The following is a 27,198-nucleotide window of genomic DNA, read 5'->3' as shown; positions in this document are numbered from 1 at the left end:
CTTATAAAACTTATTGACTAATTTAAGAAAAAATTAAAAAAATTAGTTAATTAGTTATTTGTAATAAATAGGTTTTTCTTTCTTAAAATATCCTTACTAATCAATGTATTGGCTAGAACTATTATTATTAGAAAGACTATCTTGAAAAATATATGTATAAAATGAGAAATAAAGTGGATTGGAGTCTTATATTAAGATCAAAATAAAAATCAAATAAGATCTATATTAAGAATGGAGATAGTAAAAATTATGATTTTCAAGAGGAGCATAAAGAGGTGTCAAAAAAGAAAACAAGGGTAAAAGGAGGAAGCAGTGACGATGAACGGTTGAATATTGAAGCGGCTTTATAGTTTCCCAATGATACTTTGCTTGATCAAGCACTCCTCAGATATCTCTCGATCAGTGTCTGCACCCCTTGGCTTAAAAAGCCTACAATGTGCAATCACACGCAGCAATGGAGACATCGGCGGAGATTCGAGGAGGTTCGGAATGAACAGAGCAATCTGTTGGACCAGTTTGAGCGCATGTCCTTCGAGGCTCACCTCAATCGAGCCATGCTGGGCCGCAGCCTCTCCGAACCCGGCCTCTCCCGCCTCTCCACTCTCCAGCCCCTCCTCACTCATCAGGTCAACCAGGGCCGCCGTCGCCGCCCTCGACGTGGCACCACCGCCTTCCACAAGCTCCTCAACAAGTGTTCAAACCCATTCTTCGACGGAACTCTAAACCAGAGTCTCCTCCTCCTCATCTTCATCCTCAGCATCCTTGTCTTGCAAGACATTCAGCACTTCCCTGCGCTTCTGATATCTCTCCTTTTCTCCTCCCTTAAACCGCCATTTTTGGTCTTTTCCATCTCATCAATTAGTTTCTATTTGTTATGAGCAGAACCCCATACTATAGCCCTTTCCAACGTAAATAATGTTACCCAGCTATGCATAGAATGATCCCTTGTATTCGCAAATTGCTGTCATGCGCATGTAATGCAATTTCAATTATAAACATACGAGTATTGATCGTGCACGTCCAAGATTCATCTCTTACACTAACTCTCTCACATTAACTAATTGAATTTCTAAGCACCACCCGGCGTGTCTTTATAAAATACCCGAGGATTTCTGTTATATTTCTCATTAAAGGCCCCCAAACATGAAAGCAGAGTTCAATTGGATTAATGTGATCAAGGTTTACAACTTTCACAGCAAGTATCCCCAAAAAGAGTCTTCTGACTACATCTCGATTACAATTAACGCAATGAATCGCCTCTCAGTGATACGGCAAATAATCATGCCAATTCGCAAAGCTTAATATGCATGAGCTACAAAACCCTGCCTTGGCATTCAAGAAAGACAAACCCTTGCAGGTTAACTACAAAATTTAGGAAAACTTAAGCACGACTCATGTACTGCCCTTTCTTGTGTCCACCAATATTTCGTCACCCCTGTTTATGAAGAGTGGGACGTTCACAACAGCGCCAGTGTCAAGTGTTGCAGGCTTTGATCCGCCTGTCAATCAAATTTCATTTCCGAAGGGTTAGTCCAGGCAGAGATTCCTTAAGAATATATATATGTTGAATCTAAAAGAATAGCCACCGGTGAGTAAATCATGAATAAACAAACAAGTATGTGTATAGTAAACCTCATTGTAAAATACCTGATATTCATATTTGCTCATTATTAAATAATCCTATTTGAAAGCTTTAATCTCAAGAGGAAGCTTTTCATAACTAAATGTGCTCTAAGATATCGAAGCACATCTCATGAGGTAAAGTTAAGCCTCTTGAGTAAAGCTTCCCACCGCATCCTCCTCTTTTCTCTATCATAACCATGTAAAACTAACGATTTTATTTAGCCTCAGAAGGAAATCTAAGAAAAAAGAGTACACAATTACATAGGAACATCACAATTAACACTTTTTTCTTCTTTCTTTTACTGATAAGTGATCATCAAATGAGAATCATCTGTAATTTTGTTAGCAATGATTTTTCATCTTCTTGTCACACTCGCAACTCGCCCATCTCCCATTTATGGCTGGAGTTTACCGCCTTCCATAATAGAAAATAAGTAGGAGTTGTAATATGAACAAAATGCATCACCTTGCGCAGTGTCACCCTAAGTCCTGGATCCACATCAACACAGAGAGTTTTACCGTGAATAAGAGTTCAAGATCAATAACCTGCAACATCAAGAGCCTTTTACTAAAACGAGTAATAGCAGTGACAACATTTTTCTTGCCCACATCTGTAAGTAACACTAGAAAGGAGAAAAAACCATCGTTGAATCGATTCATAAGGATTCAGTTCGATATGCAAATAGTCTTGAATACACATTAACTCCTATGCATGACCAGTTTCCTCTGGCAGGACATATAAAAATGCCATATGTTTTTGACCGCTTACTTATATTGATCAATTCAATAATATATTATCCAGTAACACGTAGTATTAGGCTACTTGTTTCTAGAACATAGCTCTTGATATTAGTCAAGTTTTTCATTCAGAAAAAGAAGCTCGAGTCGGTAAAAGACAGTTCTTTTCCATTCCATAACAACAAATTGCAGTCCATTCCCTCTTTCAGCCATTTCTTCCTGTCTCCACTTCTGCTCTGAGAGACGAATCTCCTCAAATGTATTCTAGAAAATTAAAACGCTGCAAATTAGACATAGAACAAGACTTGGATGAAAAGCATAGCATTCTTGGGAAAGAATATAACCTATGTGATAATTCTCCATCATAGGCAATGGTAATATTAAAAGCCAAAAAGAAACTCTAAATACCTAGAATCAAATATATGGATTCCAGATAATACCAAGTCCATGAAGACAAATTGAGAACCGTCTTTATATGTGAACTGTTTCGTTTCCTTGAATACATCTGCTTCATCAAGCTATCAAAAAAAGGGGGGTCAAGAAAAGATGTAAACCTCAATCTAGAATCAGGGGTAACAATGAGAAGCAAAGAGAGATGACTCTTGTAATACAAATGAAGGAACATATAATGGATATTTAGTATGTTTCAACGAAAATGGAAATTTAGAATGAACAAGGTTAATGCTGCTTAATGAAACTTCATGTCCAGCAATCATCAAGAAAGAGGGAATTGCGGAATATTAAATAATATTTTACCTTAGGCCTCTGAAATTCAATGAAGTACAAGATATCTTGGTGCCAAGGGACACTTAAAATAGTGGTCTTCGAAGGAACCCTTATATAACAATGTCAAATATGATATTTTATCTACGTGCATTCGCGGCTCTCATCTCATCATACTGTTCATGAGACAGTCCAAGGGAAGAGAGCACCTATGGACATACTTGTAATGCATATATTTGTATCACATAGCCTCATCATTTGACTCTTCGCCACTGAGATCACTATAAATCAGTTTATTCACCTAGGTGCTCTATAAATACCCCATTATTTTTACTGGCATAAAGAATGAAACATATATGATGAGATGACAGCCTTGGGACATTAAGAGGACCCTCAGTCCGTCCTTCCGACCATCTGCTTCCGAAGCTCACTATGCAAAGCATTGATATCTAAAGCATTGAATATCAAATCAAAGCAATTAGCTTTAACAGGAAACTGAGCTTTAACCTCTCCATTCCCAGTCGTTGAGTCACTTGGTCGTTGAGTTGGATTGAGGCAAAAATCTTCTACTTTGACCAATAAGAAAAGCGACAAGAATAGCTATGTTTTTCAACGTTTTGCCCTAGCGATCTTTCTTCCTCAATAGAATCTAATAACTACCATCTCAGGAAACGTAGTGATAAAAACCTTCGCAGTTCAAGAGACATTACCGAACCCCCAGCTCGAAATGTTTTCTCCACAGTGCTCCCTGTAATATAATTTCGCATTTTGGTCCTCACAAAAGCTGCTCCTTTACCAGGTTTGACGTGAAGAAATTCTAACACAAGCCAATAGACAAAGGAAGTTATAAGCTGGAATGATCTGTGTTCCAAGACAATTATATAATAAAAAAAATCAGTTGAAAAGTTAAATTAGACGACACATGAAGGATGCTTTAAATATAAGCAACATGGCCACAGAAGCATGTCACAATGGATTATTTCGAGGTACTATACAGCTTATCACTTATCAGCACCATCAACAGAAAGTCATTATTTTCTTCTCTTGTTCATCAGATAACACTTGACAAACGCTTGACAAACAGAGAACAGGATCCTAAGCAGCTAAGCTTAGCATTTTACCCCGCTCTTCCATGATCAAATAATTTAAAAAAAAAAAAAAAGAAGGAACAAAGGCGAAGGCGACAAGAGGGCTTAGGCTGCAGGCTCTTAAGAGTCAAGATGACATTTTACCATATTTATATCATAGTCAACTCTCAAGTATAAATATAAACTTATGCATGCGAAATTCACCCACCCAGCTTCTGAGTCCCCATGCCCCAAAAGAGAAATTAAAAAAGAAAAGCAAAGCGAAGCCCAAAAAACACCAAAAAAAAAAAAGACGAAAAACAAAAGAAAGATATACTTTACGCTTATGCTCCAGGCCTTCAATCCTAAACCCGTCCCAATAAGTAGGTGGACTGTGATCGATACAGGGGCACACAATAGCAACAATAGATAGCTTAACCAAGAAAGAGGAGAAATTGAAAAGTTAAAAAGGAACAGATAGAAATAATACCCAACACGCGCCAAGGAGCACCATCAACTTCAATGTTAGTACCCACTTTGATGTCGTTGCTTGATAAGGCGTAAATCCCTGAAAGAACAAAGGAATACTTCAGTGCGAGGAGCCCCGGGTACACAGATTAAAGGGGAGATTTCTAAAGTGAGAAAAGAAAAGACAATAGAAGAAAAGGGTTGAAAAGGAAGGTATGCAAAAGGAAGAATTGAAGACTGACTAAGAAATCTAGTAGAAGAGGGCGTCCGATGAAGTTGGAGCATGGGACGAAAGGAGAGCTTGGATGTGAATGAGTATGATGGAAATGGGGAGGACCCAGTGAAGACGGTGGAAAATGAAGAGAGCATAAAGGTCGCTCTTTCCGCCATGTCTGAATTGATGTCGGAAGCCGGGAACCACCGGAGCCTCGTCTTCCAGTTTAGAAGCCAAAATCGTCCGTGACTTTGAGATAAGGGGCGGTTTAACTCGCTGAGCCCCTGCTGGTGCCGCAACCACGTAGGCCTGTTTGGGACAGTTTTTTCATATAAATGGAGACTCAACTTCTTTTTTATATTTATTTTATATTTTATAAAGAATAATTAAAAAATTATTTATAAATTATTCTAATCGAGACTATGGTGTGGGTTGCACGCTTGCAGGAGTACCCTGAAAATTATTTACTATAACAACAAATATTAACAAATCTATATAATTAATATAATCAGCATAAAAAATTATCATGTGCCATGTCGAGCCTATTTATACAAAGTCCAAAATCGTAAGCTTTTATAACTTCTTTTTTATAAACGTGTCAGTTGGTTTCGTTATTCAGTCATGAATAAAGTAGTTTTTTAGGCCACGCATAATATAATCTCTAATTAAAGAAAAGAACTTACTTTCTAAGTTGGTCAGGTCAAAAGAAAAAAATCTTAGTTTGTCGCGATAAAATACATTTGCATTACTTTTGAAATATTTTAATTTTCTATACTACTTATTTTACACGTGTTGATTTATCAAATATATACTGCATAGCTATATATATATATATTGGAAACTTATATCCTAAAATTTTAATTTTAATATTTGTAATATTCGGTGCATTACTTTATATTTATACCATACCTTGTACACGTATCTTTGTCTATGCTTATAATGTTATATCTTACGCCACTTTTTTTTCTCTCTCTTGCAAAGAAATCTAGATTGCTTTTGCATTGTCCCTGTATATGCCAAATCTGTGCTTACTGCTGTAAACTGGAGAGGCCAAGAGGTTGAAAGAACTCATTCTCCAATTTTACCTTCCCAAATAATAATCTGCAATGTGTCTTTCCTGTCACCTCCTGCATCACAGTAACATGTAGACCGGGGAACAAGCAGAATGTGAAACAAAATGAAAACTCGAATATGTACGGGTTAACTCATTCAACCCAGTGAGTCAAGATCAACACCTTCCAACTATCTACAAAAGAACATCCTCTCGGCCTCATACTGAGGAATGAAAAGGTGGGGGAACCCGCCCCAAAAAAAAAAAAAAATTAATAAAACAAAGAAAATGAGCATTATGGACAATCAAAATCCTTCCACACTAGCCCTCCTAGAGACAGAGGATGACGATCTGCGGGATTCTTGGCGATCAAGCCCCTCCAATGAAAGAGTGGAGGAACAAGCACGGGGAGGAAGTAAGAGGGGCACCCCCGACCATCTTGGAGGTGAAATAGATGGTCCGGCTGCTGAAGGCGGTGATGGTGAGAAACTCAATCTAGGGGCAGGACTGATGATGCCATTAAGACTTGGTGACCTTGACATTTGTTTTCTGGAAATTGCCGCAGGCTCTTGCAGTGGAAACCGACAAGAGTGCTTCATATCCTGTATTTTTCTGAGATGCTCAACCACAGTTCTCATGGTAGGTCTTTCTGATGGTTCATTTTGAAGGCACCTCAGTGCAATGTCAGATACCGTCCTCACTGCTTTTGAAGGAAACCGGCCTTTCAGTTGAGGATCCATGATCAAGGACAGTCGACAATCATCTGCGAGGAAAGGCCGACTCCACTTGACTAAATTCCTCTCTTCTTTGGGGTGACGGCTGTCAAGATTCTTTCTTCCAGTAAGTAACTCCAGAAGAACAATTCCAAAACTCCAAACGTTGCTCTTTGGAGTGAGCATTCCTCTTTCCAGAGTCTCTACAGATAGGTTTCCAGCAGCCTGTGCATTAAAAAATTTATGAACAGAATGGATGAGAACAAAAGTGATGGAACAAATACTGAAAACAGAAGAAAATACTAGCTGAACAAGACACTAATTGAGCGTATTAGAATGGCATAAATGCAATACTTTTGAAGTCAGGAACTTACTGTCGAATTGCTCGAAACCTCTTCCTCAGGAATATGTCCTACACATCCATAACCTGAAAGCTTTGCGCTAAAATCTTTGTCAATCTGTATATTGGCAGTTGAAAATTCATTATACATTGCCTGCAAACATTGGAAACAAAACACATTAAAAAAAAATGTTAAATGGGTTCAAACAAGAACATTATCACATAAAGGAGCTTCAATTTAACTTAATCAATTAAAACTTTATGGTTTAATTTTTTTTTAAAAAAAATTATGGCAGATATTTACACCAGATAAAGCCATAACTGGTTCATTACCTGGAAAGGCCCTTCTTCATGCAAGAAAGTAAGACCTTGTGCCGCACATAAAGCAATTTTCATTCTTGTATTCCAATCAATAGGGGGGCCATCAGGTCTCCCATACAACAGCGGTCCAAGCTTCCATGATATAGCCTCTCGTAAACCAACATTCTCTGTTCTGAACCCTCACATGCATGAAAACCAAGCAATTTGCAAAGGTTTGGGTGTTGCAAAGATGCAATAATATTAACCTCGTTTATGAATTCCTTTAAGCCCTGAAAGAAGACAAACAGCAAAATCTCAAGTCACTCGGCACAAGCCTACAATAGTCAATAATTACATTTGGCCGTAACATGAATAGAATCATTCAGCATTTAAATTCAGAATGGTAAAACAAAACAAATTCAGATAAGCCGGGACACAAGCAAGAGTTAAAGCTCTAACAGAGGGGAAATAAACCAAGGAGCATAGCAAGCAAAACAAGGTTTAGACACAACTTCTCAAAAGTAGGGTTGGGTTTAGAGTTCTGGCCAAAAGGAAAGCTTCAACGCATGGATGGTCGTCATAGTCTCTCTGCCACTTGTGCCCAATAAATTCAAACAAACAATACGAGGCTTTTATTAAACACATCTCATAAACCCAGGAACATGTAAAAATACTGGACACTTCATGTTAAGATGCAAAAAATATTTCCCTGCCCATGGTAAAGAAGCATCTGCCATTAAGATAATATCTGAGCGAATTCTTAGGCACAGGTATAAAAGAGATGAAAGTGATGAGGTAAGGAAACTCAAGTACCTGAGCAGAAGGATGAAGGCGAGTGACAGTGGCTTCAAACTTCTTTGAACTTGAAGCCTCATCACCGAAGGAGGCTTTAAATATGGTGGAAGAAAGACCTTCTGACATGCACCGGTCTGAAGAGAATTTGTGGCAAGCAGCAGAAATTTCTTCATACGTAAAGTTACGAAGTGATCCAGTAGGTGGCAATGGCAAAGGACCTGAAGCATAGAGAGGACCACTAGCTGCGCCTGACTTAAAGCTACCTGTTGCCTTTAATGAACCAGACTGAGGACATGGGAGAGGCAAAGGGTGTGGACTGGATGAACGCTGCTCCTTTATTGACCCAGCCCGGTATGTTGACTCATCTGGTTCCTCATACTCAAAAGACGACAAAGCATCTTGTTCAGCTGCATCAAGTGTTGACGGAGCAGATAATGCCCGTATTCTACTGTAGGTGATGTTGTTAATGGGTTGAATGGGTTTCACTCTGGTCCTAAAACTAGGAGGTGCAGACTGCAGTGAGCGTGTATGAGTTTGAGGTTCAGGTAGTATTGCAGCAGGTAAATTTTCTTTATGGTTGAACCGTTTCACATTCTTGATCTGTTCGGACTTCTTCTTCTTACTCTTCAAGACTGTAAAACAACCCATCCTGTCCACAGAGCTTGTCCGTTGTCTAAAACTGTATATTTTTACAGAAAAAAAAGATACATGTATCGATTACGCCACTCCTCAAACTTTGTGCATATCAACATGTTGAAATTTTGACAATTCACAAGAAAACTTTATGATTTTCTAGCTAAACAATTATGTGGAACTCCATCTAAGGAGACAGATTCTTCGCATGCAATTTCGATTCCCTTCAATATAAGGGATACACTTGGTACTGTCCCATCATAAAGGAAAGGCAAAGTAATAACAAGGAGAAAAGATATTTCTAGACATGCGAATTAAAAAGAGAATGATGACAATGTGAAGGCACTTATTCACACTCTTGATTATGTATTCTTTCTTATCATCATTATTTTTATCTCCTTCCATAACCATCATCCCCTGGTACCAACGAGCCTCCGCACTTCATCAATTATAACAAATAGATTGTAAATCATCAGAAGTGTCACCAGTAGAAAATCTGATCGACTGATTGCTAAGTAAACATCTTCTATACAATTGTGTCAATCACATTCCTATAGGGCAAAGTATAATAAATTACTCAAATCTCCTCATCATATCAGCAAATCTCCCCAAAAAGAACAATGCAAGCGGTCAACACGCTTTCTACTAATGAACCAAACTACTCAAATGCAACATAGGAATGAGCTCCCTACACATAATTGGCCTCCATTTAAAAGAAAAGAAAAAGAAAAAAAAAGGTAACAACCAAGAGCAGCCAAATGAATTTAGATCCATAATACGATAGAAGCTTCACAAAAATCTCTCTCTTTTAAGATTAGTAATTTTAATGGGGAAAATAGAAAAGCCTGCTAGTTCAAATGAATTCTTCATACCGTCAAGATTATCGCACCAGAAATCAGCCAAATAAAAGAAAACGGCAAAGAAAGCAGCAAATGAACCAAAAAATCAGGCGATAAATCAGACCACAAAGAGAACCCAAATTTGAAGAGAGAGGGAAGAAAAATCAGAGAAACAAAATTCCCACGCCCTACAACAGTTCAAATAAGAAGAATCAAAATGAAAGGAAGAACGTCAACAAAACAAACCTGTGAGGACGCAACTCATGCAAAAATTTGTGAATCAACTGCGGCAGGCGAAATGGAGGAAAACTAAAACTTGTGGTTTCGATTCGCAGAAGAAGAACCCCTTATCAAGTCAAAGAAATCAGATGGCAAAGGCCGAGAAGGGATGATTCTTGTTTGAGCGAGAGGTAGAAAGAGAAGGATGGTAGTAATGTAGCCCCGAGCAGTGGTCAAACGTACTGAACCTCATATTATTAATTAGTGATTAAAGAAATAATATATTACCCACGCAACAAACAGAAGGTTCCCCTCTCTTTTACTTTTCTTCCTATTTTGCCCTTCCATTTCTTCTCTTTTCACTTTACTACCTCTCGAAACCCACAAGTTAATTTTGAGGTTTCAACTCTTATTCATGCTTCCATGTTAAAAAAAAAAAAAACTATTATTCATGCTTATTTTAATTACATGATATTCAATTCAATTAGGGGGTAAATTATTTTCAATTTTTACTTTAGTTAATTCATTTTAATTTTTATAAAGTTAATTCTTAATAAAAAAGCCCACAAGTTATGGATCAAGAAATTTCTATTTAATAATTAAATGTGTCATCTTGATAAAGTTGAGTTTTTATTATTACTTTTTGCGGATTAAATTGAGTAAGAATTTATCTCATTTATAGGATATATTAATATTTTTTTAAAAAATACTGTAGACAAATTTCTGAAAGTACAAATTAAGCGGACGTTATGTAATTAGAAAATACAAATAAATTGTAAAACTACACGTTTTATTTTATTACCAAGTTGACGACGGACCTAAATTTCAAAAGCTGGGGCTCAGTGGAAAAGGACAAGGATGAGACCAGCAATATGGTAAATTGACATTGCACATCGATTTCAACTAAGTACACCTCGATTGTTGTGACCATCCAGTCAAAGTTGGAAATTTTATATTTTCTTAAAAAAAGCATGTTTCCGCGGTGTGGTCAAAGAGACCTATCAGGATGGGTCTTTGACTCTTTTCCTCTTCCGTCGGATTCGGAACGGGGGACACATCAACGGCCAACAAGCTCCTGCTCCAACAACCCGGGCCCACATCAGCTCATTTCGCTCGTAGTGAGCTGCCACGCGCCCAGTACGCGTGGCACACTTCTCATACATTAATCACTAAAGCGATTATACGTGGGCCCCCTAAGAAAGCCCAAGGCCCGCCGAAGCACACGACAACCGATGCTCAAAGATTAGGCCTGAGCCCAAAGGTTTCTGCCATTAAGGAGGTTTCCGTTGGTCTAAACCCTGACTAATAATTTCATTAATAATATGATTGATCTTGAATCATAAAGAATAAATTTGGTAGCGACAAAAAAAAGCAGTAAAGGAGAAGAAAAATGAGAGAAAATGACTTATATCTAACTTTGATACAGTCGCAAGACCAAAACTTAAAAGAATTGACGAGATCTGCACAAGCGATGGAGCATGTGGTCTAATTCCATGCAACGCGTAAAACCTTATCAGCCCTTGACATATAAACAACAAAACCTGTTCTAAACAGAATGATACTGACTTTCAAACAAGTGTTGCATAGCTGTCGTCAGCTCGTGCAGTGAGATGTTTTCTTCTAAGTAGTAATAGAGGGATTAGGAATGTTTGCTCAGCACATTAATATTAATACTATAGCAAAGGAACAACATATTAACATTTCCTAAAGATCAGGCCATGAATGACTTCCGATCTTAATCAACAAATAAGCAAGAGTCCTCTTCCTTTCCTTCTCATAACACTTCATCTTTCTCCCCATGCTTATGACCCCCCCCCCCAAAAAAAACAAAGCCCTTTTTTCTTCTGCTAACATAAAAATGGCAAGAGTTACATATAACTTAAGTGAACATCACTTCTTTTTTCTTTTTTAAGAAAAGTATGCAAGATCCAATTTAAAAGTACCCATGATAAACTCCTCCTTGACTAACTGGAGGCATTGGATTAACTAGCCCTCCCATTTCCTTCTCACTGCTCGCTGCTCACTGCACTGACTACTAGAGAGACTGTATCTAGATTCTAGATTCTAAAATCCCCATTTATTTCTTCCACACACAAAAAACATAAAGGAATGACTTTTTTTTTTATTGAATGAATATTGAATAGTAATATCATCAAAACTGATGACGCGATGAGACAGCATAAACTCACAAATCAAGAGATCCATTCCCAAACTTGATTTGCCACATGTATTATTCCTATTCCATCCCAATAAATCCCCAGCATGAATAATAGCGAACAAGCTGCTAGTATTGCTGCGCCATTGCAAAGGCCGCTTACTTTCACCGGTTTTGCTTTCTTACCCTTCTTCATCAACAAAACACCCATAAAGCCCACGGAAACGAGCATTATGATCAACACTCCCTTCCCGTATTTCTTCCACATGTGTTTATGTTGAACTGAGAATGCCAACAACAAACAAAACCCTGCAAGTATCAGATCCTGCAGTTAACCAAACCCGGTTTCAGTTTCAGCCCCAAGTGGCTGGTTTGAAAATTGAAATTCAAACTCAAATGATTATAATATAAAAACGTAACCTTTTGCTGTTCATCCATCCATCCTCTATTGCGAGAAGCAGCTCGGTTCCTCGCGGTGATTCGGGATCGAAATTTCTGGATCACGTCGAGGACTCTGTGTCGGATGAGCCCTAGGCTCGGTCGGGGAGCAATCGGGGGAGGGCGATGTGAATTGAGCCGGAAGACGAAGAATTTGCGGAAGTTGAGGACGAAGGAGAAGAGGTGGAGGGTCCAATTGGGTCCGAAACTGGTAGCCCTGAATCTGAAGGTGAAGTTGAAATTGTTGGCCTGAGCTCGAACGAATATCCTCCAGGAACATTGCCGTCTGGAGGTCTGCATTCCAGAAACAGGAGGGCAGACTTGGGGTGAAAGTAGCCGTTAAAGGCGTTCACATTTGAATCTGCGGCTGCAGGGCAACAAAAAAGTTGAAGTTTGCGTGCCCCTTTTGATCCTCACGTAGGCCGCATAGTTTTTTGACGTTTTCCCCCGAGTATATACGGACACACTTGGCGCAACACACACCAACAGATTCTATTTGAAGTATGTATATATATTGATCGAAATCAAAAACATCATTCTTTTCTTTTCTTTCTCTCCTAAATTCAATATTGTGCATCAGAAATAGAGTTGTGATAGATACCCCCTGGAATTATAATCAAGCCAAGGGTTTTGCGTGGTGTGAACAGGGATGGTCAAGTTGGATGAAGAAATTGGAGGCCAAGAGAATCTGATGTTGCTGCATCAACTTTCGACGTGAATCTTCTATCCAACGAAGCATTGGATGCATGAAGAGAATGAATGATACTTGGGGGTGTTAGGGATTGTACAAGAGTGCTTTCCAAAAGTATTTTTCTTCAAAACGAGACAGATTCTTCTACATATTTATTTTATATATCATAAAAATATTTTTAAAATCATGATCTTTTCTCGTATCAACTCTTCAACAAAAAGCTAATAATCATCACTTCACTCCTTAGGTCTTTTGCTTCCTTTAACGTCAGTTGCTCCTACTTGTGAGATTATCCTCTCTTCTCTGTTTTTACCTTTTCACCGTAGATGTATTATAATTTTATAATGTGGTCCTTTATTTTAATAGAGATTGATTTTTCATCCCAACAAAAAAAAAAAAGAACTATCCAGGTGTTACTTAGGCAGCTAGTATGAAATTTGAAGTAAAGTTGCCGTTGGTTCAAGAGGCATAAACCTACCCACGTGTGATTGCCCTCTCCGTTCCCACCATGCACATCACCATCACCTTTCTCCTCGTCATCTCCGTTTCTGTATATATATAGTGTCCCAAACACAGACTCACCAAACCAAAAGAAAAAAACAGAGAAAACACCTGACTCATTTATATACTACTTCTCTCTAGACACTTCAGCTGTGCATTATAGCCAATTCGTTCACCTGGCACGCGTATATCAATTTATTTTACAACAGATCATTTCATCAACCATGTTACCCATATATATGTAGCAACTGAGGTAATTCCCATGTGAAGTGTATTATGCCCTTGCTTCCGCCTATATCCATCCGTTTTTTCTTTTTTCCCAACGGAATTGGATTCTCTCCACTATCCTTCCCATCCTCTTCCCCTCCACCACCCTTCTTTTCTCTTCACAACCATTGGATCAAAACTCTAATAGTCTAGATTTAACATCTTATAACATTTTATAAAAATAAATATTATGATAAAAAATGGATAAATAAATTTAAACTGTTAAAATCTAATCTGAACAGTTTACAACTACAACCTGTTATTATAGAGCAATTTTTTTAAAATTTTTTTATTACAATTGTAAACTGTTCAGACTAGTTTTTAACAGTTTAAATTTATTTATTATTTTTTTAATAACATTATTTTTATAAGATGTTAAATCTGGACCATTGAAATTTTGATCCAATGGTTGTGAAAAGAAAAGAAGGGTAGCGGAGGGGAAGAGGATGGGAAGGTAGTGGAGAGAATCCAAGTCCTTCCCCAACGGCAGAAGGGCAAAAATATGTCAGGACTAGCCAAAATGTGAAAGTTAGTATATTTAATTATTAATTTAAAGTTGGCAAAACGAAAATTATTAATTTTATGAACAACTTGTAAGCAATCAGATTCCCCAGGCATTCTGCCTTCCACTGGCACATTTTGCGCGCACTTCTCAGCAATTTTCACTAGAAAATTAAAAAAAGAACTCAGATAAAAGCTTAAGAAATTTTTCCCCTTCGGAGCAATTCAGCGCATGAAATTTTTTTTCACTTTAAAATATTGCTTCACATGCTATTTCTAAGATTAAAATTAAAAAAGAACTCGGATAAAACCTTAAGAAACGAAATGCAGAGCTCAAAATCTGTCTACAAACACCAACAGAAAACTGCTGAGAAAGATACCCCCTATTAATATTGTGTTTGGTACGAGTAAAATGAAGAGAATGGGAAGAGAGAAAAAATTTTAATCAGCTCAATTTAAAATATTAAAAATTGGGGATAAAAACTTTTAACTAATTTTGCTTCTTCTTTTTTTAATTTTTTAAATTGAGCTCACTAAAATTTTCCTTCTCTTTTCCCCTTCAATTCCCTCTCACTTCTATCGGGTAGTGTCTGACAGATTGACAACCCTAATAAGAAAATATTTGTGGCTAGTAAAAATAAAATCAGGCGACAAAGCAAATTATCCACACACTGTCACAACCCACCAGGTTTCCAAACTACTTCAGTTACCTTACCTCATCCATCAAACCCCAGAGCTTAATGCACCGAAAGAGTGCCACAGAATCTACATTCTAAAATATTTCATGAACAACAGATTTTTTTTTTTTAATTTTTGGTAGCGTCTTGTCATCATTTTTTGTTTTCGCTAGAGACAGAGAACATAGGAGTACAAGATTTTTTTTTTTTTTTAAAGGAAGACAGAACGTATGAGGATTTTGTACTCTCACTGCCTTGAAAGATATCAACATCATGGTGGAAAGATTTTTTTTTCTTTTTTAACTCCAACCAGATGAGACCCCTCCTCGTTCATGGCATAAAATTTGAGTAATGAGCCATACTATTATAAATATGGCTTCTTATAGATTTTATATTATAGATACAGATATATAGATGAGGCATGAACACTGCCAGCAGCAGAGGAAACAATTTGCCGCTTCTGCAACCTACACTCCCAAAAACCATCACACCACATCATCATACTAAAATATGGATCGTGGAATCAGTAATTCAGCAACGAATATTTCACTCTCAAAACAATTTTCCCTTTCTCAACACCAAGCTTTCCACCAGTAACTAACCAGTGGCCAGGAGGATCTTGAGGGCCCTTGCTCATTTCAGAAAAGTCTACGTACTTCACCAATTTGTTCCCTGTGATGGTTTCCCTAGAACCAGAGCCTGAGTCATCAGGGTTGGAAGAGTTCTCAGCAGTCACAGTTTTCTGTGACTTGTCTGGGCTATGATCCCACAATGATCTTCGAATTGTGCAGCCGGGTAACTTAGAATACAGAAGTTTCATGTACAACACGTTCCGCGATCCAAAATCCCACACTCCAAGCTGCGCACCGGTAACAATGTAGACGCTAGAGAAGTCACCTATGAAGGTTTCAGGGTTCTCAATTGGTGCAGTGCTCACGTGAGAGAAGTTCCTCCATTTTACTGGCTCAAACCACCGACTATCTTGTTCCTCAGGTCCCTGCCACTTAGGAGCACCAATAGCTACATGCGTGTCCCAGTGTGGCTGAAGGATCTTTGGAAGTGTCGCCAAGTGTTGAAGATGAACACACAGCCGATTCTTCTTGCTTCCATCTAGACATAGACGTATGCCAGTTACTGGCCTACGTCCAACTGTAACCTGCATCCATAAAATAGAACAACGAAACAACCTATGAAGCCCGCCCCTCCTTACGTTACATCTCCATAAAGAAATAGACACAGGATAAGAAGCCTCAAAGCACAAGATAATGCCAAGAATGACTCATACCTGTTCCTGGCTGACATAAAGCTTCTGGCCCATCATGCTGAATTGTAAAGATGGACACACAGGTTCCTTCCTCTGGTGACCAGGAATCCCGTCATGCAAAGGAGCCCAAACACGAGGAATCTGAAACTCTAGGAAATATCTGAGTTCTTCAATTGGGGGCTTATCTGTTCACAATGGTCCATTAGATGTGAAATTTATACTATTAGATTAAACTGATCGCAGCATATGGGGAAAGAATCTACATCATCTATGTTAGGATTGAATCGTCCTTACATTCAAGGTAGAGACCAATAGCACGAGTCAAGTACTCCTTTCCTCTTAATCCATCAAGGAGATCTATCATAGAGCAGAAAGTCATCTCAATAATATCAGGAGATGACCGAACAGTTTTTTCCCATTTACTGTGGTCTTGTTCTAAATCATCCCCACCCCTCCGTCTGAAAATGACAGTCACATCCTGACCAATTTGAATTAAAGGAGCTCAGAAAGAAGGCCTGATAGTCTAAAAACAGACTAAGAAAAGGTTGATGCTGCAGCATAAATCACAACCCAGAATTCAACAAACTACCCTATGAAGATGCTGACCAAAGTGTCAGAGATGAAGGGCAACGATGGAAGGGAAAACAACTACATCATCTTTACAGAAGAAAACCAACAGAAGTGTCATTTTTTTTGGGGGGGGGGGACAAAAAGACAAAAGATGTCGTTTAGTAAATACTTATGAACCATGCCACTCACCAATGTAAACAGGTGGGTAGAAAAAGTCATAACCGTGACTTTGTCCCTCTTAATGCAAGCAAGATGACAGTTTGTGACACCCGCAAAACAAACATGCATGTCATGGTTATTATTACTGCCATCAAATGAAATGTGGCGGTGGAAGAAATAGAAACTGCTTCATTTGGATGTGTAGCACGCTAAGTTCAAATCCCATCAAATTCACTTACAACCTTTCAGATCTTAAAGAACTCAACATGTTTGGGAATATAGATCATATGGCATGTTTTCAAACCAGGCAAAGAATAAACAGCGCTTTCAATGTTCTATTGTTGTGTGTGCGCGCTCATCAACAAGATTTGGGCTTTGAGAAGGAGCAAGGAGCATTAGGAACAGGTTCCCGACCACACAAGACTCCCAGAGGTAGGATAAAACCCATGACTTTACACACTCTTGGGCCTGAAGACACAACTCAATACCAACTACCCAAGGTCTACTAAATTACAACGTCAAAAGATATTTGTCAATACCTCTTTCCCAGTAAGATATGGTGCATTTGTCGGTTGAGGGTGTATCCCTTGACTATTGAATGAAAATGGTTCAACACTCTACAAAAGATATAACCAAAGTAATCAATTAATGTGCTGCTGGCCACTATGAAGAAGAAGCATTATATAAAAGATCACCAACAAAAAAAAAGTACGGGGAATTAGAGATGAACTAGCCTTATCTTTGGATTTTGTTTGACCTGAAATGGTCTGGCTATAGGTGTCAGAGAACCTCTGATTCCCAATTTCCTCAATGTAGTTCTTCATCTCCGATTTTGACAGTTGTGAAGTATGGTGTTGCTTAACATAAATCACATCCTTACCACCAATAGTTATGGATGTAATGACATGTGTCCCAAAATTTTCAATAAAGCTATCAAAATGCAACTGAAAGTCAGGGACAATTCAAATTTCAAAGATATTTGTTTCTGAAGTCTGCAGATAAATTTGTTTGATGTACCTGGCCAATGATGGTGGATCCCAATTAACTGGAACAGCCTTTTTCACATTTTCTCGCAATGTTAAGTGGGACTTCATAAGTTGAACCTTTGCAAGGGGAATGAAAAAGCCATCTAAAGAAAGGGTTTTTGTAGCAGCGGCATCAATAAGTTTTGAACCAGTGAAGCTAAATGCGGAGTTAAAGCTCCCAAGGGGAAAGTTTCCCGGTATATCAGCCTTCTTATTTAGATATTCCACCATCTGTAGCCAAATGACAACAAGCTACATAAATTAATAAAAGTTTAAGCCATTTGACCTTTGTTTTTTGTGTTTTTTTTTCCCAATAATAACCATTGGCCTTACTTTCCAATTATCTGCTTCAAAACTATCAATGAACAAAAGGAACCGTTCTCTACCGATAACATAGTGAAATATTGAAGAATTAACATGCTGAATTACAGACGAGAGACAATGTTTCACAAAATAAGTTACAAATACAGAACAGAAATATTTCAGTGGACAACAATTCCGACCTCTTGGAAGCTGCAGACTCCAGAACTCTGACGCACGACGGGCTCCTGAGTGCTCTTTATGTCCCTCGAAACATTGGGAACGACTAAATCATCATACAATCGGAGGTTCCTCGGGTGGTCATCGTCAATCTCGATTACCCTAGACCCCGCCAGGCCTTTACAATAGAGTAACCTCGTATCATAGTTCACATCAAAGCCTTTACCCAATGCTTGAACAGAGTTAGTAGCCGTGTGCAAGGCTGCCATATGCTCTCCCATAGCCCACTAAAAAATAATCCAGTCCACCCAATATTTAATTTAGTGGAGGAGAAAACCAGAAGCCAAATTATCTCAGCAATCAGAACGAAAAGCGGGAATTTTATGTTGGAGCTCTTGTAAAAGAGAGAATCGGATGAATGATCAAATTCATGTCTTCGCTCTCAATTTCTGTTTGTGAAGGGAGTTGACTCAGGAAAAGTCAGGCAACTGCAGGTGATTTCAGGAGCACAGATCTCAGAGCCATGGATAATAACCTGGTAACGCGAGTGGCTGGGTGCTAGGTATTGGATTTTATGGGATTTGGAAACACCCGTGCCTGGGCCGTCTCACTGTAAAATATCTCCACGGTCTACTTCAGGAGGAATGGAAGGGAAGGAGGAATGTATCGTGGTGGCAAGAAGAGAAGGGGCATTGACTTGAAGTCATTTTGGGGAAAGTTAGCGGGTGCACATTTCCGTTTGATCTTGACCGTCTACTTGGGGTCCTAACACGTGCGGGCCTCCAATTCGAGTCTGGGTCCCACGAAACTGCGCCCGCAGCCGCAAATGATGGTGGGGAGACAGGCGTGGGTAAATCGGTAAACCCCTACTTTACCTCAAGTCTATATCTATGTGAGTGCCGACGAGTTTATTACTCCTACTTAATATAAAATCTATTTAACTAATTTAATTAGATTAAGAAAGTTAAATAAGTTAGATTATTACTCCTCCGGTCCTAATTATAAGACCCATTGACTTATTTGAGGAGATTAAGAAAGTAAGTTAAGTTGGTTATTTATATAAATAAGTGTTGTTATTCCTAAATATCCTTACTAATTAAGTATATTGGCTAAAACTATCATATTAGAAGGATTATCTTGGAAAAAAATGCATAATATAAGAGACAAAATAGATTGGGTCTTATAATTAGGACCAAATAAAAGTCAAATTGGGTCTTATATAAGGACCGGAGGAGTATAAGAAATGTAACATATTTTTCTTAAAACACCGCAATTGTCTTTCTTAATACCTCATCTCCCTCTTCTAGTTGGTTATGGTTTAGAGAGTATCTACAGGGGTAATTTAGAGAAAATTGATAAATATGATAAATGAGTCTTATATTTAAACCAAAACAAACTCAATAATTGGAATCATATATTAAGAACCGGAATAGTATTACTTTTTTATCAAGGGGTATTCTAATGAAAATCAAATCACCGTGTCAAAATAATTTTATAATATACGAAATAAATATGTGAAAAAATTTATATCAATTTCAAAAAAAAAATCAAAAACACTTTTATATGATGCCAAACATCTCTTAAGAAAATTTAGCGGTGTGGAATTACTATATGAATAAAAACTGGTTTGTTATCTTTATTTAGCACATGGCTTAAAAATAAATATCTCGAATCCATGTAGTGCCTCTATTGATAAACGCTTCAGTAAATCAGAATGACTTCTCATAAAACATTGAAATTAAAGTGCATCTTAACTCCAAAAGCATCCCTAGAAGAATTATAAGCCCCTAAATATTTACGAAATAATATCATATAATCTCCTAATAATGATGCAATGTTTCTTTTTTTTTTTATAGTAAATTATTTTCAAAAATATTTTCAGAATTAAATTGCATTTTGATGCTAAATAAATATACTTTTAAGAAAACTATATTTATTATACACCTGTCAGTGATATTTATCCTATAATGCATGAGAACTCGCCTCATTAATTTGACATAGCTCATCAACCAAGGTTTATGGCAAAAATTCCTTTAAGTAATAAGAATTTCTCTTTTGGCCAAAAAAAAAAAAGGCCAAGGCTTGCGGCACAAGGAAAGATAAAATTGTGGAATTAGATAGTCACACGGTCAAACTAAAAACGTTAGAAGGAAAGTAAACAATGGGAAGGTGATCGATCTGGAGCGTAATGTCTACGTTGGGATTTTTGTCATATGTGATGGTCTAAATAATAATTTAGACTTGGAAATGGAGGGTGAGTTTGAAAACAGAAAAATAAAAGAGAATATTTAGATAATAATTTTAAAAAATCACATTTGAAAAAAAAACCATAGAAAATTATATTTGGCAAGTAATAATTGTAGCTGACAGTGATAGGCGGCAGATAATAAGCAAAAAAAAAAATTTCTCAAAATTTTTCAAAAACGCGAACAAAAACAAGAAACACATAAAAAAACTTTATTGTGATTTTTTAATTTTTAAAAAACATTACTTTTTTACCAAACAAGTTTTTTTTCCGCTTTTAAAAAGTAAAAAATTGTTTTCAAAACAAAAAAAAACTAAACAAGCTCGAAATTTCCCCTCATTTGAGTTTTCTCTCAATCAAGTTCCATCCACCCAAGTCTCAACCTCACCCTACATCACATTTTCCCAATCCACATTTGCACGCTGACAGGCAAAGCTCCATTCTTTGAACTTTAAAGCTTAAAGCAATCATAAATGTCCATAAATAACAGTAGCCACTCTTCAGAAGATGGTGACAAAGTTAATGCATTACTTGTGCCTATTTTCCTCCGATGCTCTTCCTCCATGCATATATTGTTCACGAATTATCATTAAATAATACTCCTCTGATTATTAATATAAAACTCTTTTAATTACTTTGATTAGATTAATAAGGTTAGATAAGTCAGTTAATTATAAAAAATATGACATGTTTTTCTTAAAACACTATAATAATCTTTTTTAATATCTTTCCTCTTTCACTTGCTTAATTATCCTCCCTCACTTACTTAATTACAATTGAAGAAGTATCCATAAAAATAATTTGTAAAAAATTAATAAATATAAAAAATAAATCTTATATTTAGCAATAAAATTAACTTAATAATTGGGTCTCATATCATATTAAGAAACAGGAGAGTAATAATAAATGTCCCAGATTTACCAGCTACGAATAAGTCATCTCCAACTCCATATCAATACATGAGACCCAGCCTCGCTATAAAGGGGAATGCATATACAAATTGGAGAGTATAGAAGAAAAGCATAACCATAAAACATGAAGTTTATGTGCCGTCGCATTTTACATCATTTTCTTTACGAAAACATGAATGTCAAAGATTCAGTTTTTATACGCGCGCGCGCGCGCACAGACACACACACCCACATAATACGATTCCTCATTTGACCATGCCCTCAATCACAAAAACAACAAATGACGACATAGTAATCAGTAGGATATTTTAGATCAGATCATCAGAAAGGTGTCTAAACCAATGTGTTCCTTTACATTAAAAACAACTAGATGATTTCAACAGTCCTACCTTTTCCTTACTCTTTCCAAAAAAAGGGAGAAAAAAGAGTATATTAACATCATTCTATTCTTTTGTGGAACTTGTTTCATCATTTCATCTACTTGTTGCCTTCAATCCACCCACGATTACTCGTAAATGGATTATAATTATGTACTTTATCACGGCAAACTCATTCTCATCTACAACAAAAAGGGGCTGTCCAAAAATCTAATACTCACTGTTAGTTTTTGGTCCTTTTGGAAGTGAACAAATGGCGAAGAAATCCAAACTTCCCTCTGTTTCGGGCAGAAAACTCAGTTATGGCGCCATTGCTTGTAGTTGCTGCGCCCTCAGGATCAACATTTTCAGGTTCCTGCGAACAAGGGGAGGGTGGTGCAGGTGACAAAGTGAAGAGAAAGGCGTTAAGCATGCGGATGATCTGACTAAAGCTCGGTCTCAAGTTTGGATCCTCAACCCAGCATGATTGTATGATAAAGGCGAGATCAGGAGGTATATCTTCTGGCAGGCTAGGCCTCTCATGCTGCAATCTCATGCAAAACATGTCACCTTCATCAACAAATCCAATCCCCTCACTTGCAAAAATGGCTTATAAGTTAAAAAAACGGCTAAATAATTAGCCTGAACTGTTTGACCACAAGGAATAAATAACAAGAATAGTGAAGCATAATCGACCACAATCATCCACTACAGCACTGTACTAAAAACAAAAGCAACAGTTCTAAAACATTGAAACAGAGAAGTCTAAAACCAGCTTTTTCACCTTAAAAGCAGCAGCGTAAGCAGCTTGTAAATTAGACATCCCTTCAAAAGGCATGCGATTCGTTAAAAGTTCCCACAATACAATTCCAAAGCTGTAAACATCAACCTTGTTGTTGTAGTGCTTTTTTTCTCCCTGACGTAATGTCACAGTACTGTACAGCTGAAAAAACACATTATCTCATCAAAACCTAGTGACAAAAACATGCATGCATATCAAGCAAATTTGTATTGCACTTTGAGACGGGTGGAACCTCAGAAGTAAACAGTACCAAATAGTCATTCAACAAATAACTTATGTTCAAACTGATCAGGGTCTCAAGGGGCTTAAATATATGTACTACTAAGTTTTGGTTAGGCAAAGGATAGTTTTACTTTACATATCCGTAGTAGGTCCATTCATTAAGAAGAATTTTAAAGGAGTACGATGTTAACATTGGAATTGAACGCACTCAACCTTAGAAAAGACACAAATATCATCATGCTATTACTGATATCTACTCACGAGAAGTGGGACAATTAAACCAGATGCAATACTGAAAGAGGCAAAATATGAATATTTATCTGATCTATAACTAGTATGACTTCTAACTTGGCGTCTAGCTTTTGGCAAACTGCAGTACATCCAAGCTCAAAAATCCACTTGCGCAGGCCATTGCTGCTCTAAGAAAGAGTTTGGTTGAGGCCTCTTGTGTATAACGAATTATTGTCTGATGAAGTACCACAATTTATTTTAAACAGAAGATAGTCCATCTGTGTGTGACTTGCATTGGACATGATGGAAGGCTAAATTGAATATGACCACTTTAGATTTTGTCATGTCATAAGTGACAGCATCATGATCTGCTTCAATGCTTCTTAGTTTATCAAAGAAGATGATAGGCACCAAAACATGCAGTACATCTAGCGACATTTTCGGATATTTACTAGTGAAATGATAATCCTAGAATACAAGATACCTCTGGTGCCATCCAACGGTAAGTTCCAGTTTCTGCAGTCATCATTTCAGTGACAGATTCTTCTCTTGCAAGACCAAAATCTGCAAGTTTTACAGACTTCTGATTTGCCGTAAGCAACAAATTGTCTGCATCATATAAAATTTCAAAAAAGAAAAAAGAGAATAAAGAAAAGTGGTTAAAGGAAGAGAGTCATTCTCACTGATACCAGAAACTTAGTGCAGACCTAGATTCCTCTCTATAACACTAATGTCATATGAGATGTTACACCTAGAGCAAAATGCCCAATCCAGAACAACAATGATCTAAACACTTGTCAGCTGAAGTTATCATTATTTCTAGCCTTATTATTTCACTATTCATTTTCAGAGAGAATAGAAAAGATAACTATTGCAAGAGTCCTGGTCAAGTAGACAAAAAGCCAGCAAGAAAATAAACCTCACAACGACAGCGCTATAACAAATAGCTAAAGAAGCTTGCATCTTTTTCTTTATCCATGACTAGTAACAATGTACAGTGCTCATAGTAACAACTAAGATATCAGAGAAGTCCATAATTGAACAGATTAAACATCCATGGATAATGGCATTTATAGCCATAAAGAGACTTAATGAAAGATACAAAAAGATACCCAGAGCAAATTTCACAAAGCTGCCAACAACTACTGAACAGAACCATGAACTAGCATCCACTGTGACCAAAGAGTTGCATAACAAAAAAGTAAATGTGTGGCAACTGACAAACAGTGCATTCATTACGAATAATGTAGTATATACAAAGGAAAGAATGAAGTACCGGGTTTCAAATCTCTATGTATGATCCCATTAGCATGTAGGCAATCCATGGCCCGAGCAACATCAAGGGCAAAGTTTATAGCCACCTGACAGTCTAATAGTCCAGGGCGTATACTAGTCAAATACTTCCTCAGCGACATCCCCGGTAACAACTCTGTGACTATAACCATCAGAGGATCCTTGCAGGCTCCAATAAACTGCAAATATTGAAGAACTACATTCAGTTACATGATATGAAACCATTAGTCAAATAACAAGACTCAAGTAAATGAGAACCACTAAACAAGTAACAGCTACAAGCGCATCTGTAACAATGGCACTCACCTTAACCAGATTCTCATGATGGACACGGGACATCATATTAACCTCCCTAACAAAACGGTTTTCAAGGGCTGCTCTTTCATCTGAAGTGCTCCCACGATGCAGAACCTTGATTGCAACAATTTGATCTCCATACCTGGATATGTATAAATCTAGACCTAAATAAACCAAGACTCTAGCTGACAGCAAACATTTTCGTGCATACACTTAGTTATAGAGATTGTCCATGACTCAAAGCAATATATTCTCTTCTGCACTGACTATTGATAGTTACATCACTAAACAGAGAACCAAATGCCTCCTAAAAAGTGTAAGGGGTCAATATCTCAGCAAAAATTAATATGGACTTGAAAGTGAAAGAACTTACATATTTTAAATTAGTCAGCTAGGTTATCGGAATTAGTAAATATGAAATCGCCAACAAAGTTAGCTGCTTCACAATAAATTGAGGAGTAAGGGATGTTTTGTAGTTTTAACACTATAACAGGTCTTCTGACCAATATATTCACATGAATTTCCAACCAACAGTAAAAGCGAATAGTAAAATTTCCTTGATTGTGACTTTGTCACTGACCTTCCTTCATAAACTTTCCCATGAGCTCCTTCGCCGATTTTTGATCCAATGAAGATTTGTTTAGGGTCAACCAGAAGATTCTCATCGATTGTTAGCTGTGGGGTCGTTATCGATCCATTCTGCTGAACCGATTTGGACTCTAATTCCCCAGAATCCTGCAAGACCGACTCTTCACATTCCCTCTCTTTTGCTCCTCTGTTCCTGTCGCTGTAACTCATGCTGCAACCTTAAACTATACCCGAATTCCTCATTTCAATTGTTAACTACACAAGAAATACTGCGTTTTTAATTCCAATGAACCCCGCTTCCCCTGAATATGCCTTCCTATATGGATAACAACAACTCCAACGGATCAAAACAAATCGCAATTCCTCTAAAAGATAACCACCCACTCCTAAATTTATCATTATGATTTTCTTTTCTCGTCCATAGCAAGAATTAAAAAAAGAAAGGAAAAGAAAAGAAAGGGGGGGGGGAGACAACCTTTTCTTTTACCGATGAGCCTGAAAGTAATCAAATAATCTTCTATCTACCCCAAAATCAGCATGTTTCCCTGGCAGTAAACCCCTGTTTAAAAAAATTGTCAAAGTAAGCCTTGCTTCAGTCAGAAGCCGGCCTTCCGGAGCAGTTCATCAAAAGAAAACCCATCGAAGAGGAGAAAAGGAGGGGAAAGCAACTTACAACAGACGCAATAAAAAACCTGCCGCAGAAAACATATATCCAAGAGAATCGCCAAAGCTAGAGTCTTGAAACTGAACCCAGCTTCGTGGAGCTCATATTTGAAGGTCTCCCCTTTATGGTTTTGGCAAGGTCACGAAGTTTTGTGAGTCTGTCGTTAACAAAAATTTCAGTTAAGTTTCTCTCTCTGCAAGTGGGTTTCTCTCTCTACCCACTGAGGAGCTCCGATGACGATTTTGGGAGCATCTGTGCAGACAAGAGGGTTCAAAAGTGGTAGAGAGAGAGAGTGTGTGGTGGCTGGGCAGTGACTATGAGTTGAAGGGGAAATAAATTAATACTGAATCCAATAAAAAAGGGACACGTGGAGAGCACGGGAAAACTAGAAGCTTTTGCGGACGCAGCCACAGCGGCCTCAGCGATTTGGACGCTCTTGGCACAGACGTTTCTCGCTGTTCAAAATTATCTGTATATATATAAAAGAGAAGTTTTATTTCAATTTATATAAAATATGTTTATAAGTATTTATTACCGTTAATCCAAACGTTACATAGCACTGTTAATTATTTTTTAAAAAATAAGCAAATTTTCTTAATAAGTTACTTCACTCTTGGTTGTGGATGTAATGCATACATCTTGTTATATTAATTAATTAATACATAAAATATAAGATCTATAATAAGCTATATTATTTATAAATAAAAGATAATGTGACATTTTTTTTAAATTCTATATGATCATCTGATTAATTGATATTAGTTACTAAATATAAAAACATATGAAAATTCATAAGAATTAATTAATTTGGTGGGGGATGAACTGAGGTCGATGTATGTCAGACGAAAATGTTGCAGTTATATTAAAATATTATACCAGAATACATGATAGTTATTCCGACTACTTAACGTTTATCACATGGGGGGTCCTATTCCCTCCACGTAATTGCCTTTTGAAAAGTATTTCCCTTTGTACGTCGTCAATCAATTACATTTTCCTGCACAATCTTTTTAAATAATAAAATATTAATGAATCGAATGCGGCGTAGGATTTTCGTTTTGGCCAAACAGTGCAGGATATTCCAGGAATATATATATAGTAGTGTGTGTGTGTGTGTGTGTGTGTGTAAGAGTATGAG

General features: G+C 37.4%; 4 protein-coding genes and 1 pseudogene across 7 annotated transcripts; all 5 read right to left on the bottom strand.

Moving 5' to 3' along the window:
• Positions 1–1,109: 1,109 nt before the first annotated feature.
• Positions 1,110–5,139, bottom strand: LOC114722568 (elongation factor P-like). The gene is given in 10 exon segments (XM_028908628.1): positions 1,110–1,499; positions 2,090–2,107; positions 2,110–2,130; positions 2,133–2,169; positions 2,526–2,589; positions 2,591–2,625; positions 2,802–2,879; positions 3,795–3,901; positions 4,642–4,719; positions 4,862–5,139. Coding segments are annotated over 10 exon segments (693 nt in total). The 5' UTR covers positions 5,010–5,139; the 3' UTR covers positions 1,110–1,392.
• A 752-nt stretch (positions 5,140–5,891) lies between these two features.
• On the bottom strand, positions 5,892–9,915 carry LOC114722542 (probable serine/threonine-protein kinase PBL1; annotated as a pseudogene).
• Positions 9,916–11,335: 1,420 nt separating this feature from the next.
• On the bottom strand, positions 11,336–12,676 carry LOC114722574 (uncharacterized). The gene is made up of 2 exons (XM_028908637.1): positions 12,299–12,676; positions 11,336–12,203 (listed from the first exon to the last, which is right to left on the bottom strand). Exons 1-2 carry the CDS (start codon positions 12,614–12,616, stop codon positions 11,916–11,918), a joined length of 606 nt encoding a protein of 201 aa, XP_028764470.1. The 5' UTR covers positions 12,617–12,676; the 3' UTR covers positions 11,336–11,915.
• A 2,555-nt stretch (positions 12,677–15,231) lies between these two features.
• LOC114722571 (MACPF domain-containing protein CAD1) lies at positions 15,232–19,111 on the bottom strand. Its single transcript, XM_028908632.1, has 7 exons — positions 18,475–19,111; positions 17,964–18,202; positions 17,681–17,876; positions 17,486–17,563; positions 16,512–16,695; positions 16,239–16,402; positions 15,232–16,109 (listed from the first exon to the last, which is right to left on the bottom strand). The coding sequence occupies exons 1-7, from the start codon at positions 18,730–18,732 to the stop codon at positions 15,477–15,479; spliced, it is 1,752 nt and encodes a 583-aa protein (XP_028764465.1). The 5' UTR covers positions 18,733–19,111; the 3' UTR covers positions 15,232–15,476.
• Positions 19,112–21,888: 2,777 nt separating this feature from the next.
• Positions 21,889–26,328, bottom strand: LOC114722573 (serine/threonine-protein kinase STY13). Of its 4 annotated transcripts, none has more exons than XM_028908633.1 (8): positions 26,070–26,320; positions 25,872–25,955; positions 25,389–25,712; positions 24,818–24,950; positions 24,495–24,690; positions 23,703–23,827; positions 22,748–22,906; positions 21,889–22,507 (listed from the first exon to the last, which is right to left on the bottom strand). In XM_028908633.1, exons 3-8 carry the CDS (start codon positions 25,604–25,606, stop codon positions 22,208–22,210), a joined length of 1,131 nt encoding a protein of 376 aa, XP_028764466.1. In that variant the 5' UTR covers positions 25,607–25,712; positions 25,872–25,955; positions 26,070–26,320; the 3' UTR covers positions 21,889–22,207. The 4 variants fall into 4 exon arrangements, with proteins under 4 accessions (XP_028764466.1, XP_028764467.1, XP_028764468.1 ...); XM_028908634.1 differs by having other exon boundaries at positions 22,208–22,507; positions 25,389–25,651; positions 26,070–26,321; XM_028908635.1 differs by having other exon boundaries at positions 22,208–22,507; positions 25,389–25,620; positions 26,070–26,321.
• Between the last annotated feature and the right edge of the window lie 870 nt (positions 26,329–27,198).

The sequence above is a fragment of the Neltuma alba genome, unplaced genomic scaffold (genome assembly GCF_004799145.2).
Source record: "Neltuma alba isolate B1F8T4 unplaced genomic scaffold, ASM479914v2 tig00012097_pilon, whole genome shotgun sequence".
NCBI lineage: Eukaryota > Viridiplantae > Streptophyta > Magnoliopsida > Fabales > Fabaceae > Neltuma > Neltuma alba.
This window is presented reverse-complemented; position numbering and strand designations above follow the sequence as displayed.